Source organism: Euprymna scolopes, chromosome 15 (assembly GCF_053919585.1).
Source record: "Euprymna scolopes isolate OS-2025 chromosome 15, ASM5391958v1, whole genome shotgun sequence".
NCBI classification, from domain to species: Eukaryota; Metazoa; Mollusca; class Cephalopoda; order Sepiida; family Sepiolidae; genus Euprymna; species Euprymna scolopes.
In genome coordinates this window covers 87041881-87063388 of record NC_136496.1, presented here as the reverse complement: position 1 = coordinate 87063388, position 21508 = coordinate 87041881, and the positions used below count along the sequence as shown (strand labels likewise).

The window sequence follows — 21508 nt, the reverse complement described above, 5'->3', positions numbered from 1 at the left end:
GAGACTTATTGCTGTTTCAAAGGTTTTATTTGGGAGAGAAGTTTGTTTACAAGGGGAGAAACTAAAAGAAAGACTAAAATTAATTCCTTCTCACTTAATTTTCTTACGTAGCCATAAAAATGGTAGATGAGCAGTTTCAAGGAAATATTCATTTAGATTTCTACATTGTCTGGCATGTCCGTCTACTTCTTGGACTTGAACTGTTAGAAATTACATCACGTGTTTAGGGTACAGGACAGAGTTTCTATCTAATAATTCACCACTTGCATTTCTTGCACCAATTAAGATTTTCTGAATTTCAAATTCTTAAAACCAAATTTAAGTCTTAAATTTTAGACATTTTCTAGAATCATAATCATACAATTTATTTTGATCCAACTTTGATTAATGATTCTAAACATATTCAGCACAATCTGAAGATTCTGATTTTGTTTTTTAGCGTCTCTAATTCATTCTTGGTTTTTGCAAACAGCTTCAGGTTATCCATGTACATTAGGTGGTTCATTCTTTCATCTGGATGAGTGAACTTGTATCTGATTTGCACAATCACATTGACACACTGGTTCTTGCCAGATCACTGAGTTAAGCAATGTTGAGCCTGGCCATGGGTGACCATTTGGGAAGGCGAGGTGCTGTATGTACCGCAAGGTAAAATACCAGGTTGAGAAACTGGCGCGGCTTATCCTACTTTTGAGGGTAGATAGGACTCTCTTAAGCCGTGGTAGGCACTCTGTCTAGTGATGGTGTCATGATAAAAAATACCCTTGATAGCCCTGGCGAAGCATCAAGTATTCAGCTACTGACGAGATTCAAATTACACTACAAACTCATGTAGTGAGTTCAATCTTGGCTGGGGCCGTGCTGGATGGATGGATGGATTCTAAACATAAGGTTTAGTTGCATTATTACGTGGGGGAATGGGAATCTGTTTATATTGCGTGTCAATGTTCACCTTTATGGCACATCAGCCCTTTTAAGGGGTTTATAAAAATGAAGCAAAACGTATCTTTTATATCCTCTTTGCATCTCTTGACCATGACATAGAGTGGTTTGTGTCCTGATATCAGTGCACCTAGAATAAAACTTCTCTCATGCAAAGAAACAGACACAAGTCTCATTTGTTTGAATAGTTGGATCTTTATTCAGTTTCTAGGTCAAAATCACGTCTCTGTTTCTCTGTCCATCCTTAGAAAGAAGGGCGGGAATTTTTCTATCGGTTTATCTGCCATTCATCCCCATCTCTCATCGGCGCCATGAGAAGTTTTTCATCTCGGAATCGCGACAGACTAACTGCCTGCAATTAACTAACTCTCCAACTATAGACTGTCAAACTGACTAGAAAATGCATGTGTCCCTATTTATTTTAAGGTGTATGTGTGGAGGTGGTAACACCCCGTTGACCAGTTTGCACTCAAGATGTATCAACTTTCCTTGTGACCTTTGCTAGCATCCAGGTGCACGTGTTATCAATCGAAGTCAATAAGTTTGAAGCTTGTCAGTCTTAACCTTTAAATCTCTCTGCACTTAACTTGACATAAGCAATTGGTTCAAGCCAGTAACGCATTAACCATGTTATTGACACACAACAGCATTATATATTTATTTTAATTTTTGTAAAAACACATAAAATTGGTTCAAAACTGTTCTGTTCAAGGAATTGATTTTACCCATCCTGAGACTGGCATTATTCTAACATATATAGTCATCCACATACAGTACTGTTTCGTTGTATCACAACTCATCAGTGCAGATAGACTAGCACCTTTCCTTAGCTGAAGATTGAACCTACAACCATCGCGTTGATATTTGGCAGTTCTACCCACCGGCCCATGGGAACAGTGCTCGCAAATGATCTCAACAAATGTCCATTTATACAAACAAATAAACAGTGAGCGTCGCTTTATAGCCATTTAATGTATATGTTAGGTTTTCAAAATTGTGTTTTTTTTTTTTTTCTAATTTTTAAAAATAAATCATTTATTTTAAAGACTAGAAATCTTTATAATGTAAAATATCCTCTTGAAAAGTATATAGATGCTTAATCTCTCCGTCCCTCCCTCTTTAGACCAATACATATTGTCTCTGCTAAGAGAGTGGTTCGTTCTAATATTTCTACGGTAGGAGTTTGTATACTGGATGCCAAACATTCACCTGTTATCTCGTACAATCCAACTGAGAAATCTTTTTAAGATTCTGACTGTCCCTTTAATTGCAATCGTTTGAATCTTTCTTGCACTTGATTCACTGGGTATATTTGCCAGATAGTTTTTGAAATTCTTTTTCATGAGTCTAGTTGCTCCTATAATTACTTGAATAATGGATCTTCCTAAGATTCTAGTTTCTTTTTTTTTTTTTTTTTTTGTTCATGTCATGCATGAGATATTGATATTTCATTATTGTTTCTCTCTCAGCTTTATTCAACACAGCATCATTGGGGACACTAATTTCTAAGATCGTTTCTTTCTCCTTTTTGTCCCATATCACTATATCAGAGTTAATAGCTTTGTTTTCTAAATACAAAGGAATTGCATAGTCGTAGTGTATGATGTACAACTTATTTCCAAATGTTACTTCCCAGGACTTGCTGCTGCATTTGATATTCAACATTTTTCGTATGGTCTAGTGGAGATATTTACATAATCCATTATATGACATTGTATAGTAGCTGTTCCCTTCAGGTGGCTTGCACTCTCTACTTCTGTGTGGCAGAAGCTGCATCTGTTGTCATTGCTGAGACCACTCCTCTTTTTAAACGCATTTGTCATCAATTCTTGATCTTGAGCAGCCATTATAATCCTCTCTCCTGATTGTAGTGGAGCGATCCTCTTTCTAACCAGTCTATAGAACCTTCTTTATATAGTCCTTAGTGAATTCATCCAGAAAATATTTGACATGCTGTTGGTTGGCCCATTCTTTCATTTCATTTTTTTTTGTGATGGAAGTTCTTGGTATATTTTTGGTGACTCTTTTGGGCTATTTTTGTAATAGACTTGTTTACTGATTCTCTCTCATTTGTAAGACTGTCTTGTTCAAAATATTTGACAATCGAGGTTTTTATGCTGGCTCTTGTTTCATGATGTTGATGTACAATTTGGAGATTTGGATTTTGGAAGTTCGTCAGATATTGCCCAGTTCTCATGACAGTGGCATGATGCTAATGGTCAATCTCTTTTGCTCATCTAGGCAAATAGAGCCTTGACTGACATTGGTTTGTCGTTTTGTGGCCACTTGATAATGCCAAAACTGTATGTTATCACAGACATTGTTGATTGTAGTTATTTTGTTTTTGTCTATAAGCTATGTTATACACATTTTCGTTACACGACGTATATATTCACAACCAATTTTTTCTCTTATCTTGGCTGAATTGAATCGCTCTCTTTTATGTATTTTTCCTGTTCTTCTCGGTCCTTGATGTCAGTATTTTCATCAAGCTGTATGTTTTCTGTTTGAATCTACTTCCCATCCCTAGTATAGCACTTACTACATTTGTCCAAACTAAACTTCATTCCAATATCTCTGGAGAATTTATGTATAAGTCAGCATCTGAGTTAAAATATAGCTTGAGTTTATCCATGAAGAGCAGCTGGTTGACTTTATTGTTCATGTATTGTTGGCAACCCTGGCTTGGATTTTAAGCAGTCCTGTTTTTATTGAGTAGCTTGGATCCATCACGAAACAAGAGTAAAGGAGGTAGGCTATTCCCTTGGAAGATTCCTCTTCTGATTTTGTTTGCCACATCCTCATATGTGCAGCCGTCATGACGTGTGTTATGAAATAATGAAGAAATTCACACTTGCTGGAAGGATTAAAGAAAAAAGAAATGTATGTTTTTTGATAAAGATGTTTTATGCTGATGGATCTCAAGTTTTTAAAATAAAAATATGATTGTCCGGCTTTTAAAAATTATAAATAATTATCCAATATTTTTAAATATGAATTTCTTCATTATATATATATATGTGTGTATCCCCGAAACAGTATTTCATGGTAAACAACTGATGATCCCTTAAAGAAATTATTACTGGTACTATAGTGAATTCGAGAGAGCAAGTTGATGCAGTGATTACAGGTGATTGAATGACTTACTGACTAAATGGTTTTCTAACGGATGATAAAAAATATATTTTTTTATTTATTTTTTTTTTGTATAGCTTTAAAGGCTAAAAACTTCAATATATATATATATATATATATATATATATAATGTATGTATAAATAAAAATAAATAAATGTACATATTTATATGTAATTTATATATAATGGTTATGGAGACTTATATTATGATCATTGCTGTCATTGCACACAGAAATCACTTTTTCCATTGCTTCCAACGTAATAGATGTATGGAGACTAAAGCCGCTTTCACGACTGCCAGCAACCATTGTAAGAAAGTAATAAAGAACGCAAGAGAGTTGTATGCTCAGTTCATCAAGTCCAAAGTAGCTGAGCAGAGGCTTGGTTCCCACCAGTTTTGGCAAATAGTAAACAGAATCCTGAACAGAAGCGTGTGCTCTATCCCAACTATGATCAATGGACCTGAGGTAATCTCGTCAGCATCAGACAAACCCAAACTCTTTGCCAAGAACTTAGCAGCTAATTCTACCCTTTTTGACCAAGGCCGCCAACCTCCAATATTTCCTCCTGTATCAGAAAACATGCTATGTGATATACAAATATCTGTATGTGATGTTGCCAAGCTAATCAAAAACCTTGATTCCAGTAAAGCAACCAGCCCTGATGGTATTCCAATTATAGTATTCAAAAAACTTCAACCAGAACTAGCGCCCATACTTACAAAACTGTTTAAACATTGTCTTAAGGAGAATTGCCTCCCATCACCCTTGAAAATCTCATTAGTATGTCCTGTATTTAAGAATTCAGGTGATCGCTTATCTCCCTCTCAGTACAGGCCAATAAGTCTTCTGTGCGTCATGAGTAAGTTGCTGGAATCTGTTAAATAGAGAAGTAATCAACTATCTCGACAAAAATAACCTTCTTAGTGACACAATATGTTTTCCGTTCTTCTAGATCTACAGCAGATGTGCTTACAGTTATATCTCATAAGATTAGCGAATCTCTCGACGGAGGCAACCTTTCTAGGGCAATTGCCCTTGACATATCTAAGGCCTTTGATAGGGTATGGCATAAAGGTTTACTTCACAAGATCTCCACCTATGGAATAGCTGGAAATGTCTTCTCAATTATTAAATCATTTCTCTCTGATAGGTTCATAAGAGTAGTGGTTGATGAGCAAAAATCAGAAGCTCACAGTATTAATGCTGGAGTCCCTCAGGGGTTCATCCTGGGCCCAACTCTTTTCCTGATCTACATTAATGATCTTCCAAATCACATCCTTACATCATTTGTAGACATTTATGCTGATGACACTACCATCTATGGTAGCACATCTAAGACAGTAAACGACCAAGTTCTCTCTGATTCTCTCTCCTCTGATCTTGAGCACGTGGTACAATGGGGAAAGGAGTGACTGGTTACTTTTAATGCATCTAAAACCAAGCTTCTATCTTTACATCATCAATGTTTTCATCCCCATCAGTTGAAATGAATGGCTCTCATCTTGGGGAGGCCACAAGTTTTGACAAGCTTCTGGGCTTGATCTTTCTCCTGATCTTAAATGGAACACGTACATCAAATCTGTTGCCAAGGCCGCTGGAAAAATGGTGGGATCCTTCTATCGATCCAGTAGATATCTCACTGCTGATGCAATTCTCTATCTATATAAGAGCCAGGTATGTTCAAGGATGGAGTACTGTTGCCACATCTGGGCAGAAGCTGCTAGAAAGGACTTGTCCTGCCTTGATAGAGTTCAAAATAGACTTTGTAGCCTCATAGGGGATGTCCTTTTTTCTTCCCTGCAACCTCTTTTTCACAGAAGAGATGTTGCAAGTTTGTCTCTGCTGTATCGTTATTTTCATGGAAAGTGTTTGACTGAGCTTCAATCTATGGTCCCCCCCTCGCCAAACGTTCACAAGAAACACTCGTCTAGCTGAAAACACTATCAATAATTCCCTCCACTCTTTATCTGTGCCTAAACCTAACCGTTGAATCCACGAACAAAGTTTCTTTCTTAGAACTGCATGCCCGAGGAATTGTTTTCCGTTTTCCTGCTTTCCAGCTGACTACAATATCCAACGTGAACAAGTTCTTGATGAGTCATTCCACTTAAGTTAACAAATTTACCGAATTTCCATTACTAATGATTACTATATTGTCCAATTGATTACTGTACACTCTTAACCCTTATCGTCGAGTGGTCTCTGGGCCTTGGTAAGTGGTTATGCCCATGTAAAAAAAAAAAAAATAAAAATAAAGCCAAAAAGGCAATTTAATCCAAGGGAGATAATGAAAATAAAATTCTGAATTACCTCCCTTTTTCCATGATCTAGGCTTTCGGTTACTTCCTATTCAAGTTTATTTGGTTTGTGTTCATTCCATTTCCATAAAAAATAAATATCATCCGATTTATTTAACGTTTTATATTTATTTTATTCTGTTAAAAAAGCCCTCTAATTTAATTGCTTAAAAAAAAGAAAAAAAAAAAAAAAAAAAATGACACCTTTTGAATCCCAAAATGCAGCAGGTTAATTTTATGAGACAACGACTAATCTTTTGCCTTTGAGTTTATTTGGTTTGTTTTGGTGTTCCCTTTTCACTTCCTATTTAATTCTTTTTAAATAAAAGCTAATTAATTCGAATTGACTAAAAAAAAAAAAATACATATAAATAAAAAGATTAAAAAAGATAAAGTGTATAATTCTCTCGGGTCGACACATAACTTGCTGAACTTTTCAAACATTACTAAAAAGAATCTGGTTAAATTTTTTTTTTTCACTTGAAACCGCTGATTTGACTTAATCTTCTATAACATTATATGATCACCTCTTTCATCGATTTCGACGTATGAGCGTCTAAAAAAAAAAAACCCCAACTAATTTCAGTTTCGGTGTTTCTGTCTTTCATGGGACTTGAGCCCCGTCAGTAACTTGCAGATGTGATCGCAAGCCATGCACGAAAATGTATTCAATGAAGTGTCACTTGGTCTGGCAGCCAATTCTTCCCTTTTTTCTCTTGATTTTGAGTTTTTGCACTCTTCCTAATTCAAAAACTTTTAAGACATTGTGACATGTCAGTCTCTATTGTTTCATGTCAGAAGCAGTTTGTTCGAAAGTTGACTCTGGGATATTGTTGTCAGATTGTGCTTGAGCTTATCCTTGTACCTCAACAGTGGGGAGGAGCCAACATGCCTTTTACCTGTCTGAAGCTTATTGTACAAAAGTGCCTTATATATATATATATATATATATATATATATATATATATATATATATATATATATGAGAGAGAGAGAGAGAATAAATGACAAAAAGTTATATTCTAAATTCATTGACCATGATGTTGACCATCTTATAATGTATTCCTTTAATTATTTATAATTACGATATAAAGGAGTTTTCAGATTATATTTAAACTTAACAAAACGTAAGTATATTTTTTGAATTGTATGATTTTAAAAATTATAATTGTATTGATTAATAAGAGCTAACAGAATTGAATTATGTATGGTTTTCAATTGATTAGTTATGCGAACCGACTGTAATTATCAATCGTTTTTTTGTTTTTTTTTTTCTATTTTTAGCTTAGTTTAGTTTCGTATATACAAACATGTATAATAGTTTATAATTTGTTGATATTATTTTCATAAGTATGTATACACAAATTAGAATTAATAAGTTTACTAATTATTAAATAGAACATTTTGGTAGAAGATTCATAAATTAATTAATATTGTTAGTATGAATACTTGGGTTTAATGACTTTGTTTGATAGAAATTCAATATGGCGTAATGGAAAAATAAAAAAGGTAATTGCAGCTTCTCTTCCAATTTTAGATTTTCACCAGGTCAAATCACACTTCAGTTCCCTTTGACGGATTGATTGTTGCTATTTCTTCTGATGAGTTAAGGGCATAATAGATTCACTGATTGATATAATAATTAAGTGATTGATTTTGCACTACAAAACAGATACTGTCAAGAATTGTATAAGTCAACTGAATTAAAGGAATAAATTATAAGATGGTCAACATCATGAATTTTGGAATATAACTTTTTGTCATGTATTCTCTATATTGCTCTGTAATTACATTGAGGTTCTTAAATAAGGATTGATGTATATTATAAGAAAATATATTTCTACAGAAAGATATGTATATAGCAAAGAGAAGTAATCCACTTTTTAGAAGCACAGAGAAAATGAAATTCAAAACACGAGGTCAGAAAGAACGACCATATGCGCATGTTTTTTTTAAATAAATAAATATTTATTTAAAGTTTCAAATTTTCGGCTTATAACAAAACTTTCATCAGGAATATTTATTTTTTTTAAAAACAATACATTTTTTTTTTTACTTGCTTGCCATGGTGTAGTTTGGCACAGTTTATTTTTCGAAGAGTGTTGTTGAGTGTGCATTGTCACCATACACACTCAACAACTTGCTACCCCCCCCTCCCCAGTTGTAAAAAATTAAACTACGGTTGTTGTTAGTGGCCAATCCTCAACGTCTTAATGTTAATAACAGATTTCGGAATAGACACTCCTCAACCTATTCATGTTAAGAACGTCATATGGAATAGATACCAGCAACCTCACTATGTTAAGAACTACTTTTGGAATAGACGCCCCATTTTATGAGGGGGAGTGTTAAAGTATTTGCCCCAAATTTAACCTGTTTAATTTGTAGTTTAGTGGCATTGACAGACAAAACAAAAAAAAAAATGATAAAAACTGGCGTAAATTTAGTCAAATAAAAACTGATACAAAAATAATAAAAATGAGAATTTTTCTGAATTTATTTCAGCCTTTGAGTGTAATAATGTGTTTTATATAAAAATATATAGTTTTTATGATTTGTGTGTCAAAAAATTAATCATTAAAAAAATAGATGAAAGTACCATATTTTTTCACTGGGGGGAAAAAAAAAGAAATTGTTTAAAAATTTTTTTTTTTTATTGCCTTTTTATCACCCCAATCAAGACTCAGTGCCACTTTGATATGGGGGGGGGGGCTACTATCTGGTACATAATTGCAGGGATACTATGTATTGAGTTGAGCAGCAAGATGTCTGTTTACATTACACATTTTTTTTTAGTGTTACTATCGAGTGGCCTCACCATGAGTGAATAGTTACAGATGGTAAGGGTTAAATGTGGGCAAATGAACAGCAATAAAAAAAAATGCTCTCTCTCTCTCACATATATATCTGCATATATTTGCTTTCTGTTCTGTAAAACCTCCAAGTTCGTGCTTACATGCTTGTTTGTTTATGCAGGAAAAAAAAAAGTAAGAAATATTAATATAGTAAATGAAGTAATATATTTAGGAAAAAAAGAAAGCAATTGGTTTGTTTTAGGTTAAAATGATTGCAGATTGTAGAGAGAGCGGCCATGTTTGGTAAGGTGTAGTTTATTCATTTATTTAAGTTGTGTAATTCCGAATAAGTGAATTTTCAACTTACAACTAATGAGAATTGCCAGACTTTAATGAGGGAGAAATTATTATTTTTGTTAACGGGAAAAGGAAAGGTAATGTTTTGTGTATGAGTTTATGAGTCAGTCACGAAAGTAAACAGTGGTATATGTATAATGGGTATATTAGTTCCCGGTGTAGACTCGTGGTGGTATGAGGACTTTAGATTTAAAGAAAAAGTAGTAAATACTTCCTCTAAAGATGTTGGCGATCATGATGATCTTTCTCCTGGGATGTAATGTAGGATTTTATTATAATGAATAAATGTGTATAAAACGGCGTTCTAAAGTTACATAAGATGGTTGATAATAGTTTAGACATAATAAATTTGTATGTGGCATCTGTTATTGGTTCAGAGGAGAATTTCTGCAATCATTTTATTATAGTAGCAATACACATGAAAAAATTGAAATAACTTAAAATATTTCAATATTGGTATGTATAGAAAGAGCTTGATGATCTACACAAGAATCTTTTTAAATTTTTTAAATCCAATTAAAATTAAGGAATTATGACTATTTTTGTGCCTTACACATTTGGATATTTTTTCTTTAAGACCATATGCGTTTTGTCACATTTTTTACACTACTTTTTCAGTAAAAATGCTATATCTTTGTTAAAACATAAGATTAAGCAATGAAATTGGCTATATGAGTGTATTTTTGTGCAAGGAATCAGAAAATGCTACTGAAAATCTCCAAAAATTAATGGTTTCCAAATAATTTGTACATAAATATTCTGCAGTTCCTTAAAAAGGCCATGTATCCATTAAAAGAAATTATAGAACTCCAAGTTGAATTGTTGAACTTTTTTTACATTTTTATGTACAAAAAACTGAAATCAAAATCTAGCACTGTTTAATAATGAATATATTGGAATTAATACCTTCATTCTACCTTTATAGACAGTTATGTGAATACCTTGAAAAATTTTAATAAAAGATAAGCAAAAATTATTTTAGAATTTAATGTAAAATGATTTCCTATTTTGAACCATTCCAGCATTTTAGGACAGTTTTTCCATGGTAGATAAATCCTGGGTATTTATTTATTCATTTTTCATTTTTTTCTAGAAGGCGATTATGTGTGGTTTTTAGAGGGTCTTTGTGCAATTATGAGAAGGTGGGGAGGTTACTACTCTGACCTTGAGTTAATGATAGAGCTAAGGAAAATTATGTGTGAACATCCTGAAGACTTAGAAACAAAACAAAAACAATTTTAGAATTTAGAGTGGGGGTTGGTTTCACATAAATTTAATGCTAAATAATTCACCATTTCGAGATCATTCTAGCGTTTTAGGACAGTTGACCAATTTATTTTTATGGGAGATTAATCCTGTGCACTTTTCTTTAAAGAAAAGTCTTTTTTACGCTTATATGTAGCTTACCAAGGAATTTTGTTTGGTAGGGAGGCTTGCCACTCGTACCTAGGACTAGACGTAGGATTAAGCGAGTTTTTTTTTTTTTTTTTGTTAAGAGGGTGTTTGACACCCATTATGAAACTTTACAAGAATTACAACAAACAGACAAAAATAAATGTTATTTAAAACAAGTGACATCCAAAACAGAAAACGTGATGTTTGGAAAAGTATTGAGTATTTTTTGTCCTACCTATTTAAATACAAAAAAAAAGAAACAAATTTTTGCTAAAGCTGACAAATTGCTAAGAATATTTTGAATTAATTTTATTTTGATTTTTAATTACATTTCATGTCTTTTTCTACTGTTTTTATTTCTTAACTGAGCACCTCTTACAAATGTTTAAATATCGATTTTCCAGTTAAAAAAAATTTTTTTTTTTATAATCGTGTAGGGTACTTCTACATTTTACCACCGAAACTGGAGACGCCATTTTATTTTATGCACTTCCTGTTAAAATCCAAGGGAGAAATCAGTATTTAAAACTATGGCCGAAGCATGAAATAAACAACAAAAAATTAAAATGGAAAACTATTGCTTCCGGAAAGAATAAATTAACCTAAAATTAAATGAAAAACTTTTTTGTTTTCATTAATTAAATGGAAACATTTCCAATTAAACAATTATCGGCAAATTTGCCGTTTAGTTGTACAAATAGCCTCCAACCCTGTTATCAAAAAAAGGGACACGTTGGATCGTCACCGGTATATATCAAGAAGTTTGTGTACGTATAATTTATTTTAGATTAACCACATTGTTTAACAAATAAAAGGATTAAATGTGTTTTATTTTATAATTTAAAATTTTATTGTATAATTAAAAATTTAAAACATTAAACAAATAATACATTGGTTAACAAATAAAAAAAAGAAATGTAAAATGAAGTTTTAAAATGATTAAATGTGTTTTAATTTAAAACATTGAACAATACAAATAAGATTTTGGTTTGATTTTGCATTTGATATTGTTCTCTGATACATATGATGCATTTCCGCAATAATTCAATATTTAACTCCATCTTTCATTATTTATTTTTGAGAACAAAACCAACATTTCATTTATATTGTTTAATGTTTTTAAATTATAGAATAAAACATTTCATCATTTTAAAACTTCCCTTGAATTATTTCTCTTTTTTTATTTGTGGTTAATTCAAATTAAATTTTATTCACAGGATTACGTTTTCAGTAATCACATTAATATAAACAACCTTTTTATAGTATATACACCTGTGTCGACCCAATGTGTCTCTGTTTTTGATAACAGGATTCGAGGCTATTTGTACAACTAAATGGCAAATCTGCCCAATTATGGATATATGTTCTCTTTCACTTTATTTACTTTTTTTCATAGTTCTTTCCGGAAGTTTATCTAGTTTAATTTTTTTGTTATTTATTTTTAAATTCGACCATAGTTTAAAATACTGATTTCTCCCTCTGATTCTAATTGACAGGTGCTCGAAATAAAATGGCATCTCCAGTTTCAGCGATAAAGTGTAGAAGCACCTTGTGTAGATTAGTTGCCATTCGATAATAAATCCACTGAAAACATTTTTAAAAAGACGAAAAATAGAAGTATTGTACCGCTCATACATGTGAACCAAAACAATTATATTTCACATCTTCGGATGTTTAAATATTTAAAAAATTTGACTACTATCCAATTTTTTGGTGCTAATGCACTTACTGATCTGCACTATTTTTTTTTAATCATATTTCCAAGTTTAATTAAAGTTTTATGATATGTTTTTTTATTTAATTGTAAGGTTAAAGTACAAAATAGGTACAAAACACCCTCCCTTCCCCATGTTAAGAATGGCTTTTTAAATAATGTTATCATTTCAGCACAGATCAATAAGTGTACTAGTACCAATTTTTAAAAATATTTATATGGTTGGTAACAAAATAGCTCTAACTAAACCTGTAAGAAATTTTTTTTTTATTACCAGATTTTCAATTAAAAAAAAAAAAATCGATGTGGAATAAAAATCAACAACAAAAAAATGCGTCTGTTTACGCTATACTATGGCTGCTGCTGATGCTACTAAGATCAGTTTAGATTCAAATTCCAAACGATTTTTTTTTTTGTTTTTTTTTTGTTGGATATCATGTTTATAAATTGCTATCTACCACGAGAGACAGCAATGTACAATTATATTTTCATGGATAAACAGTACAAAAAGATTGTTTTATTTAACAGTGCATGTCTAAAGAAAATTTTTTTCAAAATTTTCCATACCCGTCATTTTGAAATTTTTTTTTTTTTTTTTTTTTAACACAACAAAAAAAAAGAGTGATCAAATCAATTTCGGACACCCGAAATTATTAAAAATGACGTCTCTTCTAGTTAATTTCTAAATTTCATGAAAAAATTCTTAACGCCAACATGGTACGAGCATTTGTAAATCAGGGGGGAGGGTCATTACAAAATCTTACCGAAAAATGCCATTTTATGATGTCCATACTTTTATCACTTTATTTGCTTAAAACTCTAAAAATATATAATGCACATTATTATTTATTAATCCATTTGAAAGTATATTCATTTCCGAACAAAACGGTGGTATTTTGAAAACTTTAAGTGCTTTGGTTTTTAAAATATAACTATTTTAGCAGAACCCGCTTGAAATCTGGTATTATCCAAAGCGTTTTATCGTCAATGTGTATTGCTAATTATAGAGTATATATATATATATATATATATATATATATATATATATTTAAAAAATTATATATGAACATGTTTTGTTGCTTATGCCTCTAACATGCAGAGAAGTCGTCAACAAAGAAACCTGTCCATAGTAGGATAATTAAATTTATATATATATTAGAGAGGGGAAAATTATTCCCAACTATCATTAAAGTAAAAGTGTTAATTTGGACAAGTAATTTGTTCAAAAGTATCGCAAACCAAAATAAATAAATAACATCTATCTACATCTTAGTTTCACAAAGTATTTTAAAGAATTGGTAAATTCTCACCATTTTCATATACTTCTGTTTGCCTTTATACAGGGGAACTTTTGTTGAGTTCCGTAAAGGAATGCTGAACCTTTGCCCTGTGGGGAGAAGCTGTTCACAAGCCGAAAGGGATGAATTTGGGAAATACGATGAGGTGAGATTTTCCTTTATATGTTCTTTTGAATTAATAAAACTCATGAATGTTACCTTCAACAAATGATTCTTTCACTAGTTTCTCCTTGACTCCCCTCCTCTCTCTTGGTCAGTCTCTTTCTACATATCTCATCTGATAACGGCACACACCTGATTCTTTCACTAGTGTCTTTCTTCCCTTCTATCTTGACCATCATCTCCTTTCCTCTCTCTCTCTCTCTGACTCTTTCTCTCTGTCGTTCTCATGCAATAATTTCTGTTTTCAAATTTCTTTTCAGGAACATAAAATAATTTCTGTTTTCAAATTTCTTTTCAGGAACATAAAATACGTCAAAAGTTTGTTGATGCTTTATATGAGAAATTTTCAACTTTTGGTTTGTGTTATGTAATTGGCGGTCAAATCAGCATTGATGTAATTCCCAAAGGTTGGGATAAAACTTTCTGTCTTCAGTTCGTAGAGAAAGATAAATTCAAGACCATCCACTTCTTTGGAGATAAAACTCAAAAGGTTTGTATCACTTTTTTTTTTTTTTTTTTTTTTTTTTTTACATGACCTATAAAATTGTTGGGATTTTTGTAATTTATAGGGATAGATCCTGGTCATTCATTAAAACCATATTATAATTATTATAACTATTGTCATTATTTTTAATTATTACTAGCGGGTGGGGGTTCAACGTTGCCCGGTCATAAAAGAAACCAAAAAAATAACGGGACATGGGTGACATCAGCCAGAACTGAAAAGCAAAATTTTGTAAGAAAAAAAACAAAAAAAACTGTGTGCCAGACGTGAATACACATAATTTAAGTTAGCAAGCGAATACGTTATCGATAGGCCTACAAGGACACAGATATTATAATGTAACAAGTTTAGCTATTTAAAACAAAAAATGTAACAAAATTCGCACATACGTGGTTATCAAAACATGTCGAAAGCAAGGTTTTTATCTGACCCTAATCCCCTTCAAACAAAACGATATCGCTACACAAAATAATGGACAGTTTTTTAACAATTTTTCATTATTTTTTTGTCTGAGAGATCGCTCTTTCTAATAATGCCATGTCCGTGCCTGTACAATGTGCATGACAAAAGTTTTTAGCGGACATACAAACACACATGCATAAACGTTTGAGATTTATTTAATAGACTATCATCACCATATTTGGTTTAACATCCATTTGACATGCTGGTATGCATTGACTGTTTTAAGAAATTGTTTCCCAAAGTAACTTTTCTTTAGCCTCATCTTTTATTTATCATTCTTTTGCTTTGTCCATTTTTATTGCATCATCCCATGTTTTCCTTGACTTTACCATGTGAAGTGAATTTGCTATCTCAACTGTTTTGCACCTACTCACCCAAGAACTCTTATCCATTCTTTCAATTGTCAACACCATTGAAGTCTACATTTTTGCACACACTTTTTTATATTGTCAAGATATAATCTTCCTCTAAAGTCATCAGAATTTAGTCAGTCTTTAATAAGACTGATGTTACACATCCATCATATCATTTCTCTCCATGCAATGCATGTCCTCAATCCTCACTGGCTAGGTTTCACTTCCATACATCATCACATACTGCATATACATGTCTTATAGACTCTTCTCTTGTTCAACAGTGGTAACTCTCTGCTGGTTAGTAATGGTAGCAGTTCCTAGAACTTGCTCTATCCACTTCTAATTCTTGCACTCACAGTAACACCTGCTCCATCAGCTGCTCCAATTATTATTATTATTATTATTATAGCTATTATTATTATAGCTATTATTATTAAATTATTATTATTATAGCTATTATTATTATTATTAAATTATTATTATTATAGCTATTATTATTAAATTATTATTATTATAACTATTATTATTATTAAATTATTATTAAGTGAAGAGCCATTCTTGTAATCAAAAATGATCCAGAAATGGATGGCAAAAGAAATCTCTTTATTGTAGAGAAAAGAAACTTATTCAATTGTGAGTATTAAATGTAGTTGTCCCAAGCAAAAATTGGCAACATCAGTCCAATTAGAGAAGATTTGAATTGTAAACAATTTAAGGTAAAATAAATGGTAGCATTAATCCAGTCAAAATCAGCAGAGCTTAGTTCCTTTCTCGTATCAAAATGAGAAGCTATGATTGGAGGATTAAAAAAAATTCAGTATATTTTATAAAGCAATTCTGGTATCTGATTGGTTTGTTCTTATCACCCCTAGCTATTAATATCATGGTCCAAATTTTTGTGATCATAACCAATATTATGCTAAAAATATAGCAATATTAGCCATTGTTATTATTATAACATTATTATCATATTATTTTGTATCTGTACATTTATTTAGATAAAGATGTATAAAATGTCATTAGAAATATATATAATATTATAATTTGAATAGTGTAACATTAAGTAAAGTACAGAAGTAGTTAATTATTTAGAGATTTTTAAATAACTAGTGGGGGGTACCCGGCGTTGCCCAGGTGTTTAGAGGTGTGTGTGTGGGGGTGAAATCCAAAAAAATCGAAGTAATAACCCTGTTTAAATTAAAACAATGTTAAAACTTGTGAAAAAAAAAAAAATAAAAATAAAACGAACGTGATGCAATACGAACGGTGCAGCGGTGGCCATGTGTTTGAAAAAAAAAAAAAAAGTTTGGGGGAAAGAGGTAAGCTCGAATCCCAATCCTTGAGACGAAAGCAAAAAAAAAAAAAAAAAAAAATGCCTGATGACTTAACTAAAAAGTGAATTAGGTCAAACATCAATTCCGCAATTAAGTATGGCTGTGAGGCAGTTGTTTTGGTTTTGTTTTCCCCAAGATGTTGAGTTGGGGTGAAAACCAGCTCCCCATAAAAAATGGGGGTGTCCAAACAGCATTGATCTGGATGTCCCTGAGGGACCAGCTGAGAACACAAATTTGTTTTCAAAGTTTAGCTTTTTTTATACTGAAAAGCGAGATGAAGACGTGGCGATCGAAAAAAAAAAAATCTTGAAAATAGCCCGTAAAAGTCGGGCAAATTAAAGATAGATGCGACCGCCATTCTTAACTCATAGATATTATGATTTAGACAGTATATAAAAAGTTTTAAGGAGTGACCCGACCGAGCGACCCCCCTGAAAAAAGCCTTTAGCGGATATACAGAAAAAATGCACACACACACATTTTCGCTTTTATATAATAGATTGGAATCTGTAATTGTATCGAAATTGGGGAAAAATATTGGAATCCTTCCATCACTAAAATTATATATCTATAATATAAAGCTGAACGTCTGTGTGTGTGTGTGTGTGTGTGTGTGTGTGTGTGTGTGTGTGTGTGTGTGTGTCTGGTCACGAATAGGCTCCTATATGGTTGACTGTTTTATTGGAAAAAAAAACATTTTTGTTACCATTCACCAATAAAAGCTATTGTGAAGATACACTCGAAGAAGGTCTAGGGTTATATTAACCGAAACTCTGTTAGAGATGAGAACGGTAGTCTGAACAATCCAAATAATACAACATATTGATAATTTTTTATGAGAAATTTTGTTTTTGCTTCTAAAAAGGTTATTTTTTAAAGTTAGACACGAAGTCGATTTTCAGTGTTAAGAAAATATGCACTTAATCCTTTAAACATGACTATTTTCGAAAGAAAATTTAGCTCCCTAAAAAAAGGACATTCTGCATTGGGACAAAAAATATAAGTTGCGTTAGTGTAAGAGGATTTTTCATCCCAATTCCACTTTGAATTATTTATTTGCAAATAAAAAAATCTATAATATAAAGCTGTGTGTGTCTGTCTGGTCACGAATAGGCTCCTATATGGTTGACTATTATAGAAAACTGATCACATATAATGATAGAAGATGTATCGAGACACAGGAATGGGTATGTTTGATCTACCAGAACGGTGGTTCATTAAAATTGTGGGGTCTGCGTTCACGCCTGGTCCACAAAGTATGTAAATAAAAAAAATTTAAAAAAAAGTTTACAAGTGTTTTTGATATAGATGTACATAAGAATACTTTGATAAGTATGTTTTAACTTAAATAGGGATGGTATAATAAAATTGTGGGGTCTGCGTTCACGCTTGGCCTCCATAGAATGGAAATAGGCACAAACTTTAATAAAGACTTTTCATATCTATCTGCATAAGTATACTTTGATAATTATGTTTCAGTTTGAAGAAATATGGTATAATAAAATTATGGGGTGTTCGTTCGCACCTGACCTCCATAGAATGGAAATATGTCACAAAGTTTAACAAGATTTTTTAATATAGATCCACAGAATATTGTGATAAGTGTTTCAGTGTGAACAGGTATGGTATAATAAATTATGGGGTTTATCTATTACTAGTGGGGGTACCCGGCGTTGCCCGGGGGTTTGGAGGTGTGTGTTGGTGGTGGGGAGGGGGGACATAGATCAAAACAACCCTGTTAAAAAAAAACAAAAAAAAAACGTTGGCCGGGTGTTTGGAGGTGTAAAAGAAAAAAAAAGTTTAGTAGAAGAGTAGGCTTGAACCCCGAACCTTTGACACCGAGGTGGAAAGGAAATGGAAAAAAAAACCCCTGCCACCTAACCATCTCGACCATGGGAACAGATGAATTGATAAGTGTGTTAAGTTGACGTTTATAAACCGAAATTAGCAGGTGCGACAATGTCAAGTTGCGTGATGTTTGACCTAGTTTTGCGCTGGAAGCCAGTTTCTGTTTTCCCCGCTACACGGCGATCAAACAATATCTCGAAAATAGCTTGTGAAAGTCGGGTAAATTAAAGATAGTTGCGACCCGAGTTCCTTAGTCGTAGATATTATTATTAAGACAGCATATAAAAAGTTTTAAGAAGGAGCGAGCCATACGAGAATGACGGGCAAAAAAGCCTTTTGTAGACATACAGAAAAAGCGAACACACATACATACATACATTTTCGCTTTTATATATATATATAGATATTTTTACTTTCATCATACTTTGCTTTGGTTTTGATACCCCCAAATTCGAAGCTGTTTCTTTACAACCCTTCCTTTTCATAACCTATCATACTTTCATAAATCCATTTTCTGTAGGCTGTTTTTGTACCCAGTCAACGACGGGGTACTTTTGCTAGTATATATATATAAAAACTCAAATGATCTTGTAACGGGTGTTGTAACTCAACATCCGGTTTACGACTCCCAATTGCGCATACATGCATAAGCAAATAATCAACACGACAATAAAACATATTTGTTTACTGTGTACATTTTCAGCGTCCCAATTTTTTTTATTTTTTTTATTTTTTATTTTTTTTATTTTGTGTTTAAATTATCCAAATAACAATTGTTAATATTTTCTGCATTTTTTTTTTTTACATTATTCATTTCCATATTATGTTTAAGTTATTTTAACGCAATTTTCTTACAAATAAATCTACTTTAACCCGTTGACAACCATAAGAGCGTTTTACAACAGCGATTTACCCACTGCCTTCATTTTTTAAAAAATTTATTCTCCATTTTTTAATACACCTTTCTTAAAAAAAACATTCATACGTTTTCTTCCACATTACCAACATAAATAACTAAACCCGAAAATGTTTTTTTTAATTTGCGTTACAAATAATCAGTGCGACAATAAAACGTATTATTTTTCTGTGTACGTTTCCAGCATCCCAATTGTTTTTGTTTTTTTCACGTTTAAATTAAGATATATCAAAATTTGAATTTAACTTTAAGTACTATGGTATCTGTTCAGGGCACATTTACCTATGAGTATGGCAAATCACTTATAATTCAATGGCTGTAAGTTTTTTTTTTTTTTTTTTTTTTTTTTTTTTTTTAAAAATAAACAATTATAAACAGAACGACTCCTAGAAATCTATCTATATTCTTTTTTCATTTTAATATACTTTCAAAGAAATGTTTCTGTTATGTCACAAAAAACTATTTTCTTTACGTTACAAGTGTCACACTCATACATTAATTCCATAGCTAATATAACATACTGACCCAACGGGTCACGGGTAGTCTAGTATATATATATTACCTGCAATCTCACAGCTCAAGTTCTGTTAAATATTTTAATAGAGACCAAAACACTGTCCTTGTAACTACATCATTTTACTATTATTCCTGGATTCAAGTTAATTTTAAAATTTTTCACACTCATGCTATTTAACTTGATAACTAATTTGTTCCAAAAATATATTATCCTATTATAAAAAAATATATTATCCTATTATAAAAAAATATATTATTCTATTATAAAAAAAAATGTAATTGTGTGGTTGATTAAGTTCTTGAAATCTTAGAAATAAAAAAAAATATGTATATATAATTTTTTTTCTTCTGGTAATGTTTTTACAATTGTTTTTTCCTTAATAGGGAGGCAACGATTATGAAATCTATGAAGATTCCCGGACAATCGGCCATTCAGTGAAATCTCCAGAAGATACAATGAAGCTAATTGAAGAACTTTTCTTTTAGAATTATCTTTATTCAAAATCTTATTATTTTTCTTTTATTTGTGTCTGTTCATGGATATTTTTTTTTTTTTTATACAAATAATAATTAAAAACCTCATTTTTTTTTTGCCAAATACAAGGTTAACCTATTATAATAATAAATGTGCGTATCTGTTCTTCAGTTGATGGTTCAAAATCTTGACATGTCGATGTAAGTTGGATACACTAACAATTTATTATATCTGCTCTGCTTATCATGGTATTGAGCACTTAGGGATTCGGTACTTACTACTTATTTACAACAGACTTTGAAAAACGGTAATTGTGTGTGTGTGTGTGTGTGTGTGTGTGTGTGTGTGTGTGTGTGTGAGAGTGTGTGAGATATATATATATATATATATAGAGAGAGAGAGATTAATGTAAGAACATAATCCGATAGAATGTATTGATAAAAAAATACGAAAGTGGACCACCTATAAAATATGACACACACATATATATTATAGAATTCTGTCAGATACATTGTAGTTGTAACAAGCAAGAATTGTTAAAGGAAACGATCCATATTAACATTGAATCATTCCACATTTTTTTTTTTTTTACAGTATTAATTTAATTAGTGTTTTTAACACCTCAATTATACTAGTGTAATTCGTCTCAACTTGAAGTTTCATATGAAAAAGAAAATTTTTTGAGAGATTGAAAATGAGAACATTCCTCTGACCTTAACATTAACCTCTGACCATAAAGCGAATAATACATGCAGAACAAATACATATTCCTCCAAATATTAAAATTATATAAATAGATGACAAAACAACTATATTCCAAATTCCAAGATGTTATTCATCTTACCATTTATTTATTTCCACATGTCAAAACGTCCAACTCTTGACAGTATCTGTTTCATAGCACAGGAACAGTCATATAATAATTATGTTAAATATGAATATTTCCAGCACAGGCTCCTCAGAAAAGTAAGCACGTTTTAAACTTTAAAAATAAAATAA

At 31.7% G+C, this 21508-nt stretch overlaps 1 protein-coding gene across 2 annotated transcripts in view; it reads left to right on the top strand.

Annotated features, from left to right (window-relative positions):
• The window catches only part of LOC145293950 (uncharacterized), a 39154-nt gene extending 18024 nt beyond the window's left edge, over positions 1–21130 (top strand). For both annotated transcript variants that reach the window (XM_080140816.1, XM_080140817.1), the window contains exons 5-7: positions 13981–14080; positions 14396–14587; positions 20419–21130. In XM_080140816.1, the coding sequence (XP_079996942.1) occupies positions 13981–14080; positions 14396–14587; positions 20419–20520 (394 nt within the window). In that variant the 3' untranslated portion in view covers positions 20521–21130. The remainder of the gene's footprint in view (positions 1–13980; positions 14081–14395; positions 14588–20418) is intronic.
• The last annotated feature ends 378 nt before the right edge of the window (positions 21131–21508 follow it).